Source organism: Medicago sativa, chromosome 4, assembly GCF_051527215.1.
Source record: "Medicago sativa cultivar Bolivia chromosome 4, Bolivia_mono, whole genome shotgun sequence".
In the NCBI taxonomy this organism is placed as follows: domain Eukaryota; kingdom Viridiplantae; phylum Streptophyta; class Magnoliopsida; order Fabales; family Fabaceae; genus Medicago; species Medicago sativa.
In genome coordinates, this window is record NC_140752.1 from 97,242,904 (window position 1) to 97,258,435 (window position 15,532).

The window sequence follows — 15,532 nt, forward strand, 5'->3', positions numbered from 1 at the left end:
ATTAAAAGACATAAAGGACTCGAGTTCAAACAGGTATGAGGCGAAAATTACTCTTATAATACTAACATTTTCCTATCAAAACAAGTGAATTATAATTTATTTTTAAAATGTTAAAAAGTTTTGACAAACATCAAAATGAACTGTAATTTACTATGTGTTTATGTAAGCTTAAAAAAACTTGATTATCTTATATCAAAATAATAATTTATAGTAGAAAAAAATAAATAAATCGCTTTCAAAATATTTTTTTAATAAGTTAGGGTTGATTACTTGAAGAGTTTAATTATTATGTTCTCTCGGTGTATAATAATTTTACAAATGCATCAAATAATGTCAGGTAATGAATATGACAACTCATGTATTTTCATATTTATTAATTGACGTAACGACACATCACTGAATGCATGTGTAAAATAATTGTATTGATGAGTATATTGATTAAATTCTTGCTTGAATTGTTGGAGCTCCACATCGGTTTTTAAATAATACAGGGACATTTACATTTTGAGCCAACAACCTTTTTGATCTATGAATGTGAATTGTTGTCACTATAATCCTTAAATGTATTAAAATTACAAATACATCCTTAGTGTTCTTTTGTAGTAGTTTTATGGACTAAGTTGACCAATAGAAAAACACATTTTAGGACTAGATTGACTACCTAAAAACATATATGATAATCAAAATGGCTAATAAAATATACCCTTGTAGATGTGTTACCAACTTTCATGCATTCAGTAACCAATGTGACAACTTCTAAAAACTAAAATGGTGGTCCGCCCTCTACATTTTCATGTCATTCAACTTGCTAATATTTTTTTCATGCGAATGATACCTTTGTTGAACTATTAATCTCAAGCAGTAAGAACTCCAGTCAAATGTCTCTATAGGTACTTACAATACCTATATATGGGCTGAAAAAAAATGCCAAAACTTGATAAATAAGTGGCGAGTATGAAATTGAGTTACGTTAGCTTACTCATTTTAACACACAATAATAATAGAACTTTTTTTTTTGAGGGGACGATAATAGTAGAACTTATTCGTTGTTAAAAAAAAGAACTTTTTCTTTATTACAAGAATAATAATAGCACCTTTACAATTCTTTTTTCTTTTATAAATCCACTCTTAAAAGAAGTTAAAATAAGAGTAAAACATTATTTGGATGGGTCCATTGATACCCAGGGGGTGTCATTCATATTAGGTTTTTTTTTGGCAAAATTACACTTTTGGTCCCTTAACTTAATTTCAGGTAACAGTTTGGTCCTTTATCTTTTTTTCATTTCAATTTGGTCCTTTTTGTCCATTTTCATATAAATTTTTATGCTTAAAATTCATGATTTTATTTTCTTATGGTCTTTTAGTCTTCAAATCTACGATCTTCGTCTTTGTTTGCATAAGAATATTAAATTTGAAGCTTGAAAATGTATATGAAAATGGACAAAAAGGACAAAATTGAAATGAAAAAAAAGATAAAGGACCAAACTGTTACCTGAAATTAAGTTAAGGGACTAAAAGTGTAATTCTGCCTTTTTTTTTTAGGGAAATTCATATTAGGTAATATTTTAGTCTTTAAGTGTGCGTTTGAATTGCTAAACAACATGTAATGGATAAAACAACACAAAACAGAACAGCACAACATAAGACAGAACAACACATGACAAACTTTTATGGTATTGAATAATTTTTGGTCTTATACAATTTTTGGCAGACAAAAAGTTATTTTTGTATTTCAGATAACTTGTATGTTGGACAAAAAGTTGTGTTGTGGTTTAGTGACGGACAAAAATGTCTGCTTTTGTCATGTCCCTTGCCTCTTGTTTGCCCTGTTCCAAAAACAGTTTTACAAGATCAAACACTGTACAACTAAAGTTGTCATATTATGTCCTTCACTTTTTAGCAAATCAAACGCATCCTAAGAGTATAACAAGTGTTGTAACTCTTTAGCACGCCAATAGACACCCAATATGGATAAATGTTACAAAGCTTTCTCTCTTCACTTTCTCACAGACTCCACTTAATAAATTAGTTTTAAAAAATAAGTGTTGTTGAAATTAATGTTATGGTGTTATGAGTGAGACTTGTTTATTAATTTATAACCAAGTGAGAACTATCTATTACTCCATCCGTTTCAAAATGAGTGTCACTTTAGGCTTTGGCACACAGATTAAGAAATAGAATGAAATAATCATTGGATATAACGCTTTTACTAAATTGCCCTTACTTTATAAGAAAAAGACAAAATTAAAGTTGCATTGAAAATTGTGTGAGAGAAAAGTTTGAGTATTTATTGAGGGTAAAGTTGGAAGAAAAAAATTAAAGTTGTATTGGAAATTTAAAGTGACATTCATTTTGAAACAAATTTTTTTGGCTAAAGCGACACTCATTTTGAAACGGAGAGAGTATGATGCTCAAAAAAGAAAACTCAAAAACAAGTGTGTTTACGTTATTTGTAGTACATCCAATTTCTCGTTTTTTTCTTTTTTGGTATATTCCAAGCAATTTTTTTTATAGACAAAGTAGAAAATATCGCTTAAACTCATACTAACAACTATGAAGTATTGTGTTCGAATCTGGATAAATATGTCAAATTTAACAATATCAATATTGTCAGTTGAGTTAAATCTTATGGACAAATGTAAATTATCATTACTAGAAAGTAAACTGAAACATTCAATGCGTAAAGAAACTTGGATTCCATGTAGGCTTAAATATGATTTTCGTCCCTGTCAAAAAAAAAGTTTGAATTACGTCTCTGTAAAAAAATTTTTGTTTGAAAATGGTCCCTGGGCCCACTGTTCAGCTGAGTTGGCAAGGGTTTGGCCACGTGGCAGTTGCTGACTGTGCAACTTTTGCCATGTGGCGCTGACGTGGCGTGCCACATAATTAAAAAATAAAAAATAAAATTCTGAAAATAATTTATTTAAATTTAAAAAAATCTGAAAATAAATTTAAAAATCATAAAAAATCTATAAAAAAAAAATTCCGAAAAATCCCAAAATAAATTTAAAAATCATAAAAAATTTTGAAAAAAATCTGAAAATTATAAAAAATTTCAGAAAAATCTGAAAATAAATTTAAAATCATAAAAAAATTTCGAAAAATAGATTTTTAAAATTTCGGAAAAAAAGTTGATTTTTAGAATTTTAAAAAAGTTTATTTTTTTCGGAAAAAAATTAATTTTTAGAATTTTAAAATTTTTTAAAATTTTCACATTTTTTTAAATTTTTCGGAATTTTTTTTCACATTCTTCGAAAATTAATTTTCGAAATTTTCAAAAATTTAAAAATCTGAAAAATCCCGAAAATTTTCAATTTTTTTTTAAAAATTATAAATTTTCGAAATTAAAAATTATAAATTTTAAAATTTTTGAAATCTTTTTATGATTTTTAAATTTATTTTCAGATTTTTTCGGAAATTTTTTATGATTTTTAAATTTATTTTCAGATTTTTCGGAAATTTTTTATAATTTTCAGAATTTTTTCGGTAATTTTTTATGACTTTTAAAATTATTTTCATATTTTTTAATTTTAAAAACAATTTTCAGAATTTTTAAAATATTTTTTTAAATTTAATATTATGTGGCACGCCACGTCAGTGCCACGTGGCAAAAGTTGCACAGTCAGCAACTGCCACGTGGCAAATGCCATGCCACATCAGCGCTACAGTGGGCCCAGGGACCATTTTCAAACAAAAAAATTTTTACAGGGACGTAATTCAAACTTTTTTTTTACAGGGACGAAAATCAAAACACGCCTATATTACAGGGACGAAATTCATATTTAAGCCTTCCATGTATTCATTTTTTTTTCCTTCCTTTTTTAACTGCAAAATGTATTGCATTTGATAAAATAAGAGAAATACAACTAGTACTTGATCTATCAAATGGGAAGAAGTTTAAGGGGTACTCGATCCAACAAAAAGCAAAAACTAGCCCCTAAAAAAAAGACAATGAAGAGATTTCAAAAACCATTCATGATGCATACAAGGTGCTCCTTTTTTTTCTAGCCAAAATCCACCTCCATGAGGTGACTTTAATATCAATTACTAAGTCTTCTATAAATTGATCCTTTTTTATGCTTGCTATTTGAAGATGAGGAAGAGAAGTAATTAAGGAGAGAGATAGCACCTACGAAACAAGTGATCATCGTCCTCTAATGTCCGCGGACAACATACACAATCCGCGTCCCCATAATCATCCTCTTTGATAAGTTCCCACAAGTTGGAAATCTTCCAAGGAAAAGTTGTCAAGCAAAAGTTTGGACCTTTGACGGTGCGAGACTATTTCAATTTGCTCTCAAGCCCCTTCGAGTGGCCGCGGATAAATTTCTCTCTGGTAAAAACTTTTTGTCAAGTGGCGCATATAAAGAATTCACTGAGAATACACTGAATTTTGTTGTGGAAATGACCCTTCACCGTATTTTGTATTCAACACATCCTTCCAACTAGTTGTTTCCCGTCCTCCTTTGTTTTGCAACGGTATATTACATGAAGATTATTTAGTGTCATCGTCTTACAATTTTCTATACAGTTTTGCTTCAGATCAGGTTTTTGGATTGATACTTGGAGGATAACAACAATATAGCGCGGGTGAGAATGTTTATATGGCTTGTATATCATGGTTGATTACTCACTAGTACCTGAAAAAATATGATGCATCTTGAAGAGCCATATTGTACCTATTACATGAATTGGATACCATTGAAACACTCCTTAGAACACAAGTTTATATCAGCTGAAAGGTGACGACACAATGATGAACCTGTTTGATACAAATGATGAAAGTAAGGGTAGTGTCACACTAGTGTGTGTGAAATATATTTGTAAAGTGTTAATTGCTGATTGATTGGAGAATACAATGGTCCGCTTGGTTAAATGGTTGTTTATCTCACATCAGAGTGTTGCAATGGTCCGCTTGGTTAAGTGGTTGATTCTTCATTGATCCAAAACATCGGTTGTGAAATATTTAAACACATTTAACCATTAGAAATAACCGTGCATAAACTTTTAAATGGTTGTTTCTTCTCACCAAATAATATGATTTTCTCTGTGAACACACAATTTGAATGCACAAAAGCACATGAAAATTATCATTATTCTTACTCTTTTTTTCTCATTCAATCTCTTTAAATCAGCATTCTATTTTTTAAATTCACGAACACAAAATAATGAGTCGTTCATTCCTAGTGTGAGGAGTGATGATGAATATCGTTAATCTCTAGTTATAAAACAAAAGTTGTTCCCATAGTCACGAAATGCAACATAAAAGACAACATAAAAATGACCAATTCGAAAAACAAAACTTGAACGACAATTAGCAATAGGAGTCAAACTTAAATGTCTCGTAAGTACAATTCAAATAGTAAAAATATTGACAAAAAATATCATACGTTTTTTAGGTACAAATAGCAGTCAATTTAACATCCATAAAATAATCCTCTAAAAAAATCCATAAAATAACAGTTAAATAATTCTTGTTAAAAAATAATAAAATAAGATATTTGTTAACATAAACCCATCTATTTTCCTTCAAAAATAAACCCATTTATTTTTTAGAAGGAGTGCATTAACAATTTATAACTTAAAATTGGTCAAAAACATCCAAAGGTGTAGCTTGCTGAAACACTCATACACAAATATTAGAGGGTGTATTCTAGCAATTTTAATTTACTTAGTTTAATAACGGTACAGATATCCGCAGATACATATACTATTAAATCTGCATCAATATCCATTAAGTAAAGAATATTTAAAATATATGTTTATTTAATCAAAAGATACTCATTAACGTATACTTCATGCGTCCATGACGGGCTTTATCCGTAGTTGTCCACATGTATGAGTTTTTTTTGTCATCTTTATATAGGAGAGGATAATTTTTTTTTTGAAGAGGCTAAAATGAATTATATTACCACAACAAAAGATCCCCCTAGCACAAGGTGTACCAGGGTGGAAACAACAAAGTCAGAACAATAATTACAGACACAATACAGTAAAATAAAAGAAATGGAAAGAGCATAAACAATTAACCTATGCCCAAAATGGTGAATGGGCTAAGCCACCACGCATGATAATTGAAGGGAAGAGAAGGGTATTTCTCCTTCAACCACAAGAAAGCGAGTGACTTAATTTTTTCTACCATTTGAGGAATAGAGCTATGCTTGCCTTTAAATAACCTGTTATTTCTTTCTTTCCAAATTTCCCACGTAGTTGCTAACCAGATAACCTGTAAAACTGCACCACGAGCCTTCACATTACCACCATCTAAGAAGAACTGATTAAAGTGGTCAACCACACCAAGAGGTAGGGCTGTTGAGAAGCCTAGCCACCTTAACAAGAATTGCCATACCGAGCCAAACGTAGCACAATGTAAGAACAGATGAGTGCTAGTTTCGACTGAATTACAACCAGCAATACACAACCGAGAGTCAAAAGGAATCACACCACGACGAAGAAGATTATCCTTCGTTGGCAACCTATCGCGAAACAGACGCCATGCAAACAACACGACCTTAAGGGGAACTTGTTTATTCCAAAGAGTTGTCACCGCCACCGTAGGAACACCAATCGGTTGCGAAGTGTGCACTTTGTAAGCACTTCGGACGGAAAAAACATGAGATGTTTCCAACTTCCAATGCCAAGTATCAGTTTTATCAACCTGTAAAGAGACACTTTGAAGTAATAATATTAGTTCCCCCACCACCTCCTCTTCCCACGCAAAAAGCCTCCTCCTCCACGACCAAGCCTGACCCTCCACCCCCACCCTAACTGACACATATCAAACACAGACAAGTCCTTAAACAACGATAAATCAAATAATCTAGGAAACTTGTCACGAAGAGAGACTTGACCCAACCACACATCCGACCAAAAGAAAGTATTTTTCCCACTTCCTATGACACGGCTAACATTATATCTAAACCACTCATCCCTACACAGAGCATGAACATCACGCCACCACAATGATGTCTCTCGCCCACCACCCCTCAATCTACCCTCCTCCAAACCATACCTAGCTGACAACACCTTAAACCACAAACTCTCCCTCTCCATCAACATCCGCCAGCACCACTTACCTAGTAAAGCAATATTAAACTCTCTAATTCTCCTTACCCCCAAACCACCAACCTCCTTACTCCTGCAAACAGTATTCCAATCCACCCAAGATATTTTCCTGTGGTCCTCACTCCCCCCCCAAAAAAAACAATTTAAAATAGATTCAAAAGAGGAGATTATACCTGATGGAGCCTTAAAGAAAGAAAGCGCATAAATAGGCAGAGATGACAGGACAGACTTCAGTAAAACCAGGCGACCACCGAAGGATAAATGTTTAGAGTTCCAGCTGGACAGTCTAGAGTTAAGTCGATTAAGTAATGGTTCCCAAAAAGCCAACCGCCTCGCATTACCCCCAATAGGTAACCCCAGATACACAAAAGGAACAGAGCCAACCTTAGAACTCAACACCATGGCCGCTTCTGATAACCAGGAGGTAGTGACATTAACCCCCACCAACTGACTCTTAGAGAATTCACCTTAAGACCAGATAGATTTTCAAAAAGCATAAGAACCGCCCGCATAGCACGAATATTGGCCCAAGATTTCTTTCCCAAGATCAAGGTGTCATCTGCAAACTGAAGATGTGAAACAGTCACAGGTTCACTTCTACCCACCGTGTAACCAGTAAATAAATTATTATCAGACAAAGACTTCATCAAAATATTAAATCCTTCTGCAGCCAAAAGAAACAAGAAAGGAGAAAGAGGGTCACCCTGCCTCAACCCCCTTCCCAAGGGAAACTCATCCGTCGGAGAGCCATTAACCAAGACCGAAGCTGTGGCCGTCCCAACGCATTCTTTAATCCACTTTCTCCAAAGAGTCGGAAAACCCATTTTCAGCATCACCTCTTGTAAGTAATCCCAATCAATTGAGTCGTAAGCCTTTTCAAAATCAACTTTGAATAATAATAACTCCTTCTTACACCTATGGGCTTCATCCACAATCTCATTTGCCACCAGAATACCATCTAAGATCTGCCGCCCCTTAATAAAAGCGGATTGAGAGCCCGAGACTACCGAACCAATCACCAACCGAAGTCTATTAGCAAGCACTTTCGCCAGAATTTTATACAAGCTTCCAACTAAGGAAATTGGACGAAAATCGTTGAGCCGTTGAGGACCATCGACCTTAGGGATAAGAGCTATGAAGGTGCTATTTATCCCATTGGCCAATCGCCCATTCCTATGAAACTCATGAAGGAAACGCATCAGATCATCCTTTAAAATGTCCCAAATTTTTTTTTATAAAACCAAAAGAGATAATTGTTTCATATCTTATCTCAATGCAGTATTTGATGAGACAATATTATATGATAAATTAATCCTGATGACCTATCCTATTATGTCTCTCTAATTAAGTTTCAGGAGATGAATTAGAAACAATAAGATGGGATAAGAAATTAAATTATTGACTTATCCATGTTAAATACAATTTAAAATTTTTCCTGCTCTTTTATTGCATTTACTATTTGATCAAAAAAAAAATATAGTAAATTGAAATATAATAATATATCAGAGATAATTAAAATAAAAAATAATTTGATATTAAATTTTAAAAAATGAAAAATTATTTAATTTAAATTAAATTATTTAAAAATAAAATTTTATCAAAATTATAAAGATTTTAATATTAACTTAACTAATAAATTAAATATTGTTTTCCTTCAAAAAAAATAAATATTGTTTTTCTACAAGGGTGGTTTTGTCAATTAAATAATATATGCATTTTTTGGATGAAATATATATATATATATATATATATATATATATATATATATATATATATAATATGTATGTATGTATATATATATATATATATTTGCTCAAAAAAAAATGTATATACACACACACACAAACATATTTTTTGGTAGGGACAATTCATAATATATGTAAGGTCCGAGGTTCAAACCCCGGTAAACCTTCGGCCACCACAAAAAAAAAATCTTTATTTACCTTATTTTTTTTATATAATTTTTTTTACCTTATCTAACATATATAATAGAATTACGTAATTCCCTCACAACTTTTTTTTAAAAAAAATTGTTTATTTATATAGACTCTAATTAGATATTTACACATAGGATTTTGTCAAAAAAAAAAGATATTTACACATAGGATATATTACTGTTTTTTTAGGAATCTTACGATGTATCAGTATTACTGTTAATCTCATTATGAAAAAGACGAGTATTAACGTGTTTGTATATTTATATTTACGTTGCATTTTAATTACAGAAAGATACATCAATTAATGTTAAATGTTATATTTTTTTTTGGTTACAATGTTAAATGTTATATTTAAGCATGTAACTTTTTTATAGGACAAATAATAAAATATAATAGGGATGAAATATATTTGAGGAAGAAGGAAGGCATAATGGAGCAGAGCAGTTGTGGGCGTTGTCGGGTTTGAGTGACGAGTGAAGCGACTGTTATCTCTCTCTCTCTCTCACTCTCCAATTTCATTTCTTACGCCTTTCACTTTCACTTTCACTTTCAATTTCAATTTAACCTTTTTCTTTCTTCAAATTTAGGGTTTCTAATTTCAAATTAGGGTTTTCATGTTCGACGAATCCCAAGTTTTAATGTCTTATAAATGGATATTTTCTCTAACTTCTCCCAACCCTTCCTCCTCGCCGTTACTGTAACTGCCCTCTGTTTCTTCATCGCTCTCTTCTCTTTCTTTCGAACATTCTCCCTCAGAAGAAGATTCACGCCGTCAACAAAGCACTGCAACTGCGCTTCTTCCAATTCCATTTCCAATTCCGACGCTGTTGTACCCTACTTGAACGGTGGTGTTTCTCAAATGACGGAGATCAGTCCGGCGCCGGTTGTTTTGGCTGATCGTCGCACGGGTTCTTCTATGATGGAGGAACTTGTTCCGGAGATTACTACGCACGCGCTTAGTTACTTGGATTATCCCAGTCTGTGTCGTCTTTCAATGACCAATTCTTTGATGCGTAAGGCTGCTAATGATGATAATGCCTGGAAAGCCCTCTATCACAAGGTGAATAATTCATTTCTCATCAAAAGCTACCATTTTCATACTGTTTTCAATTCCTAGGTTTAGAAATTAATAGACCACATTAAAATTATCATTTTTGGTTTTGGTTTGAACTATTGCTGTTATAAAACCCTAGTGGGAGTGGATTCCAGGTGTTTGGGTCAAGTATAGGAGGTGGGAACTCACACTGTCTGGTTCCATGTTCAAATTACCATTGATCTTAAAACAGCGGTTTAGGTTTAAAAGGAGCGGGTTTGTTTGACGTTGCTTGCTGTTCCTTTCCTTAGATAATGGTGTAATAGCTTAAAATGTCCACGTAAGTTATGTTTCTTATCGTCCTTGGCCTACTAGTTACACTTTAGAATAAAGGCTTAAAACAAATTGACATGAACCTAAACATCCTATACTTTGTCCTGTCTTACTGTGTATTTGGGTGGTTACTCAGGTTTAATTTTTTAGACGAGTTTTTCGATTCTCAATTTGCCATGTGTATCTTCTAGTGATTTTTTTTTTTTTTTTTTTTTTTGAAATTCTGTTTTTAGGACTTCACATTGGAACAAGATAGCGTTAGACCAAGCAATGGGTGGAAGGCTTACTATGCTGCCACAAGAGCAATTGTGATTGTTAATACAGAATTCTTCAATATTTTAAGAGATAAGTCCATTTCGGCAATGAGTCGTTTTTGGCTTAACGCAGATTATGTGAAGTGCGTCCATGCCTCAGGAGAACTTTTTTCAGGGTATGGCTTTTTGTTTCATGAGTAATTGGTCTCTCTCTATTATAAAATTATCTTCATATTTTTGGATGTGGCTCATGCATGATATACACTGCACTTGAAAGGAAGGGATTGATTATTAGGTCCCACTTCCCAGTAATATTATATTGACAGAAGTTTTTGGATGGCCACTAGGTTTTTATTTACGGATAGTCAAAATCTGGATTGGTCCTGTTATTAAATTTAAATCAGAAACAAGAGGATGTTCTAATGTTATGCCTGTGCAAGTTTTCTCTCTTCACCAAAGATAATATTTAAGGATTTGGAAGGGATCTTACACCCTCCATTTTCTAAATAATTGTCGGTTTAGAACAATTAAAAGTTTCATTTTTTATTGTTGTTTTGTGTTTTCAAGACGCAATTAATTTACTTTTTTCAATTTACTCCCAAATTAATAGTCGGTACAGTACTCCATACTCAATAAACCGCATCATGTGTTTATACTTTATACCAATGGTTAATAGGATAATTTTATAAAATTGTTATGCTCATTCATTCATCTATTGTTTTTTTTTGGTTGTGAGGAAAAACCTGAAACGACAATCCTTTAGAAAAGGTGGGAATGATTTGGTGCCTAGTAGACATCCACCTGACCTCCTCCCCTCTTTCTTTTCCTCACTATATTTTGTTAAGGTAGGGTATTTCATTGTGCTGGTGGCATCTCATCAAGAGTATTAGCAATTTGAGCACTTCAAAATTCTTTTTTAGTGTTTTCTAGCTTGAATATTTTGGCTGAACTAGCGAACTCTCTAGTACTAGTTTCAGGTCAATAAAACTGAGTTTTGGTTATTTAGGGACTTGATACTAAAGAGAGATACAGGCAGTTTGAACATGATTGAAATTGAATGTATATTTTCATTATAATTAGTTTTGAATTTGTAGAAGTTCTGGCAAGTTTGTGAAATTATTGACATTCTTCTTACTTCATTTGAATTTATGCCATTCTGGCGTGAACAAATATTGTTCAGTAACACTATAATCCATGTTGCAGGTATAATGGAGTAATGCAGAGCTGGCAACTCATATTCAACTGGGATCAAGGATTGAACTTTCAGGTTCGGGATGTACGTGCTCGGGTTTTGACAGACATGGCTTGGGTTACCATGAAAACATATGTTGACATGGATACAGGGCCATTCAATGTGACCAATGTCTTCGAGTTCCATAATGGACGGTGGTACATGGTTCATCATCACAGTTCTGTGATGAATGGGGATGTGGAGCAACAAATTGTGCATGGATAAATAATAAGAGATGATATATTATGTCTGATACTGGTGTTAGAGACGGGGTTTTATTTGCAGAAGCTCTGCTTGAAATTTTTCGTAATTGGAAGATCTTATTTATTTTGAAGTTTCGAATCTCATTTTTATTTTCATACTGTATATAATACAGGAAATTATAATTTTGCCAGAAAAGTTATAACTAGGGTAAGTGGATAAAAGTAAATCTACAAAAGATGGATGGAAAAGATTACCCGTGGCATCAAGTCTTAACTTAAGGCGAGACTTGTGAAAAACCAAGGCTGCGCAGTTGCGGGAGCAAATGCAAAAGCATTCTCCAATTTTGTTGCGCATTCTAGTTCCAGTAGCAGTGTGGATTTTTTTTTTTTTTCGAGTCAAATTTTAAAACTTTGTGCTAACAAATGATGATTTTGTTGTAAAAAGCAGAATTGATGGTCTGAGAAGTACTGTTTTGTACACACAAGCCTCTCCAATATTATTGTCAGATTGCTCGAAAATCATGATTTAAGAAATATATTGGTGGGAATGATAATTTGTTAGGTGCAGTGTTTTTTTTTTCGGTCTTGTTCTACAAATAAATTAAACACGGGCGCACCCTGCCCGAGTAAAAAGGAGTTAATAGAAATAAATCTAATATACGATTAATAAAGCGAGAAATATCCGTAAATATTTTTTATCGGTGTTGAACTTTTGGGATATAAATTGAAGTAAAAGTGTGGTTCACATTACTCGTCCCCGAGAGAGAGAGAGAATGACAACAGCTTTCTTCACAGTTCCAACACCTCAACATTATCATCACGTTCAATTGTACAAACCAAAAAAATCATGGCCAGCTACTAAGATATTTGTTCCTCCCACACTATGCTCTCCAACTTCACTCATTTCTTCTGCACCAGATGATGAACTTGCTGTTTCTGATCAATCAGAATTCTCCACTAAACAGAGGTACCATCCATTTTCCCCTTCATTAAATAAAAATCTTTAGAGACAACAACATCTTATTTTGAGTAGTTGCTGAACAGCGGTTGCAAAGCATGTGGAAACGAAGAAATTGAGAAAGGATGCAATGGTGAGGGTAGGATGCAGGGTGGTATTGCAACAGTTCCTGGCTTTGGCTGGTGGCCTATAAAGGCATACAGGCCATGTCCTGGATTTGTGGCTTCTGGTGGTAGGTACAGACGACAGGGACAAAGCATGGACGAGGTTGTCTCCGGTAGTGGCAAAATTAAAACACCAACTGCAACTGACTCCAAGTCAAGGTATCTATTGTCTCTTTCTCATGTATATGGGTTATCCAGTTTACCATTTATTTATAGATAAATCTTTGTCTTACAACATATCATTCATGAAGCTGCATCAAGACTTTTAAGGGTCTAGTTGGTTCAAATGAGAAGGATTTTAATAGGTACATATTTATTTTGTTTATGTTGATAGAAGGGGAGACAACATAGCCCTATTTTTTATTTTTTATTTTGGTTCGCAAGGGGAGTGATTGATTTTAACTAGCAAATTTACATTTAATATTCTTGTAGCTTGATTCTAAGTCTTTCTTAGGTCACCTCTCTACGTTCAATTAAAGGGCTATGACTATGAGGCTTCTGACATGATTTTATTAATACATGCTATTCTTACTTTCTCCAAATTACCTTAACTCTTGATCTTATCTTTTTTGTATGACCAATCATTTAACACAGACAACATGCTTAGCTGTGAAGCCCTTAGCCTACACACTTGCAGGCCTTTTATTATATAGGAGTAATTCCATAGGCATAAAGCACTGTGAATTAGTGGAATCTATTTGAATTTCAAGCAATAGAAGAGTGTGTTTTGCAAATAGGGTGTTAGAGAGTGTGTTGTCGGCACTCAAGCACTATTGGTCTTTATTGCAGTAGACTTTCCTTTCTAGCTTAAGAAACACCTTTCTATCTTAAATAACACCTCAAGTGTTCCAATATTTCATCTACCGAACTAGAACCATGAAATACATCTCACTTTATTTCTCAATTACTTTGTATGATAATAACTTTTTTTTTTGGTACAATGTATGATAATAACTCTAAGATATCTAAATTGTGTGAATTGTTATATAGGATGATGGCCAATTTTTCTCCTCCAAACCAATGCTAGCTCAAATCTTGATGAAAAAATATATGTTCTATTTATCATGATTTGCTACCGTCTTTAGCTTCTAATCAGTATAATATATCATGGTGCCAAATTTTGCAGTAACAAAAAGGATGGATCGAACAAATTGAAGAGCTAAGTGTTTGCAAGGAATATACCAGCCACTGCTTCATTGAGGTGACATAAAACCCAGGGTTAAGGAAGAGGGGCAAAAACAAAATATGCTGTAAGGATTCTGGATACGTATACGTCTTATCAATGTATTCGTAAAATAGGGCATTGCAATGTAATCATCTTATGTGGAAGTATTTAAATCTCAACAGCTTTTTTTTTTCATTGATCACCGGTTCCTTGCCGTTAACTTCCAACATTACTTTTATGATACAAGAATTGTGTTAAAAGACATGTTTGTGTTACTATGCGTACATGAATAATATTATATTTATACCTAAACTCTTATATACTAATAAACACTGAAAAAATTAGTAACCAATTACAGTCTGTCTAATTCTTCTGTTTTTTAACTCAAATAATACATGCCAGAGGAAGTCAACTAGTTCGGATATCAATAACATTATTCTACTTAACAAATCTTGCATTTTCAAAGCAAAAACCTAGGGATAAAGAAAATGTATATACATACTAATGAGATAGAGACATGTAATGTGATCAGCACTAAATAATGGTGAATTTTTGCTCATTTCTGAAGAAGCCTATGCTTGATGGGGCCTTGTATAGGTAAATTGGTGGGTTTAGAACTTTCTGATTGAGATGAATGAAGAGTGTTTCCATAACAGCTGACACAATGACCAGGAAAACTACTGTCAACAAGATTCCTTGCCACGTCGAGAGGAGTGATGAAGACCACTGGAAGAATTTGTAAAGATGGAAGGCAAGTAGACAAGGCCAACTTAGAATAACCTGTTCATAGTCACAACACCAAATCAGAATTAGTAAGTTTTCCTCTGTTTGGTAAAACTTTTTCTCAAACCAAACACCAAACATGTCAAGTTACCATTATAGAGCTTTTAGGTCGGCGAATTTCTTGAAGTTCGAGTTCACTGAATATGTCTGTAGTATTATATTTCTCCAGTAAAGCATCCTGATTGGTGAGAAAACACAGATCCCTTACATTTACCACAGTACAAAAATTGATATCATGCATAAGAGTAAGATTTGAAGAATTTGTTTCCTTGCTTGCAAGAACAATTGCTCTGGCCTTATAAAAAAAAAGTGTGATTTGAAGAAAAAAAATGTCGTTGAAGAAAAAAAAACTAGATATAAATAAATAAGAAATCACTCTTTGGAATTGCTAAGTAGAACTTAATTC

General features: G+C 33.1%; 2 protein-coding genes and 1 pseudogene across 3 annotated transcripts; 2 read left to right on the top strand and 1 right to left on the bottom strand.

The window, feature by feature from the left end:
• Positions 1-6,025: 6,025 nt before the first annotated feature.
• On the bottom strand, positions 6,026-7,898 carry LOC146934334 (uncharacterized; annotated as a pseudogene).
• Positions 7,899-9,439: 1,541 nt separating this feature from the next.
• LOC146934335 (Nuclear transport factor 2 (NTF2) family protein) lies at positions 9,440-12,187 on the top strand. The gene is made up of 3 exons (XM_085706211.1): positions 9,440-10,062; positions 10,602-10,798; positions 11,826-12,187. The coding sequence occupies exons 1-3, from the start codon at positions 9,652-9,654 to the stop codon at positions 12,076-12,078; spliced, it is 861 nt and encodes a 286-aa protein (XP_085562337.1). The 5' UTR covers positions 9,440-9,651; the 3' UTR covers positions 12,079-12,187.
• Positions 12,188-12,805: 618 nt separating this feature from the next.
• LOC146934336 (uncharacterized) lies at positions 12,806-14,655 on the top strand. Of its 2 annotated transcripts, none has more exons than XM_085706213.1 (3): positions 12,806-13,023; positions 13,101-13,337; positions 14,169-14,655. In XM_085706213.1, exons 1-3 carry the CDS (start codon positions 12,830-12,832, stop codon positions 14,203-14,205), a joined length of 468 nt encoding a protein of 155 aa, XP_085562339.1. In that variant the 5' UTR covers positions 12,806-12,829; the 3' UTR covers positions 14,206-14,655. The 2 variants fall into 2 exon arrangements, with proteins under 2 accessions (XP_085562339.1, XP_085562338.1); XM_085706212.1 differs by having other exon boundaries at positions 14,305-14,655.
• Positions 14,656-15,532: the final 877 nt, after the last annotated feature.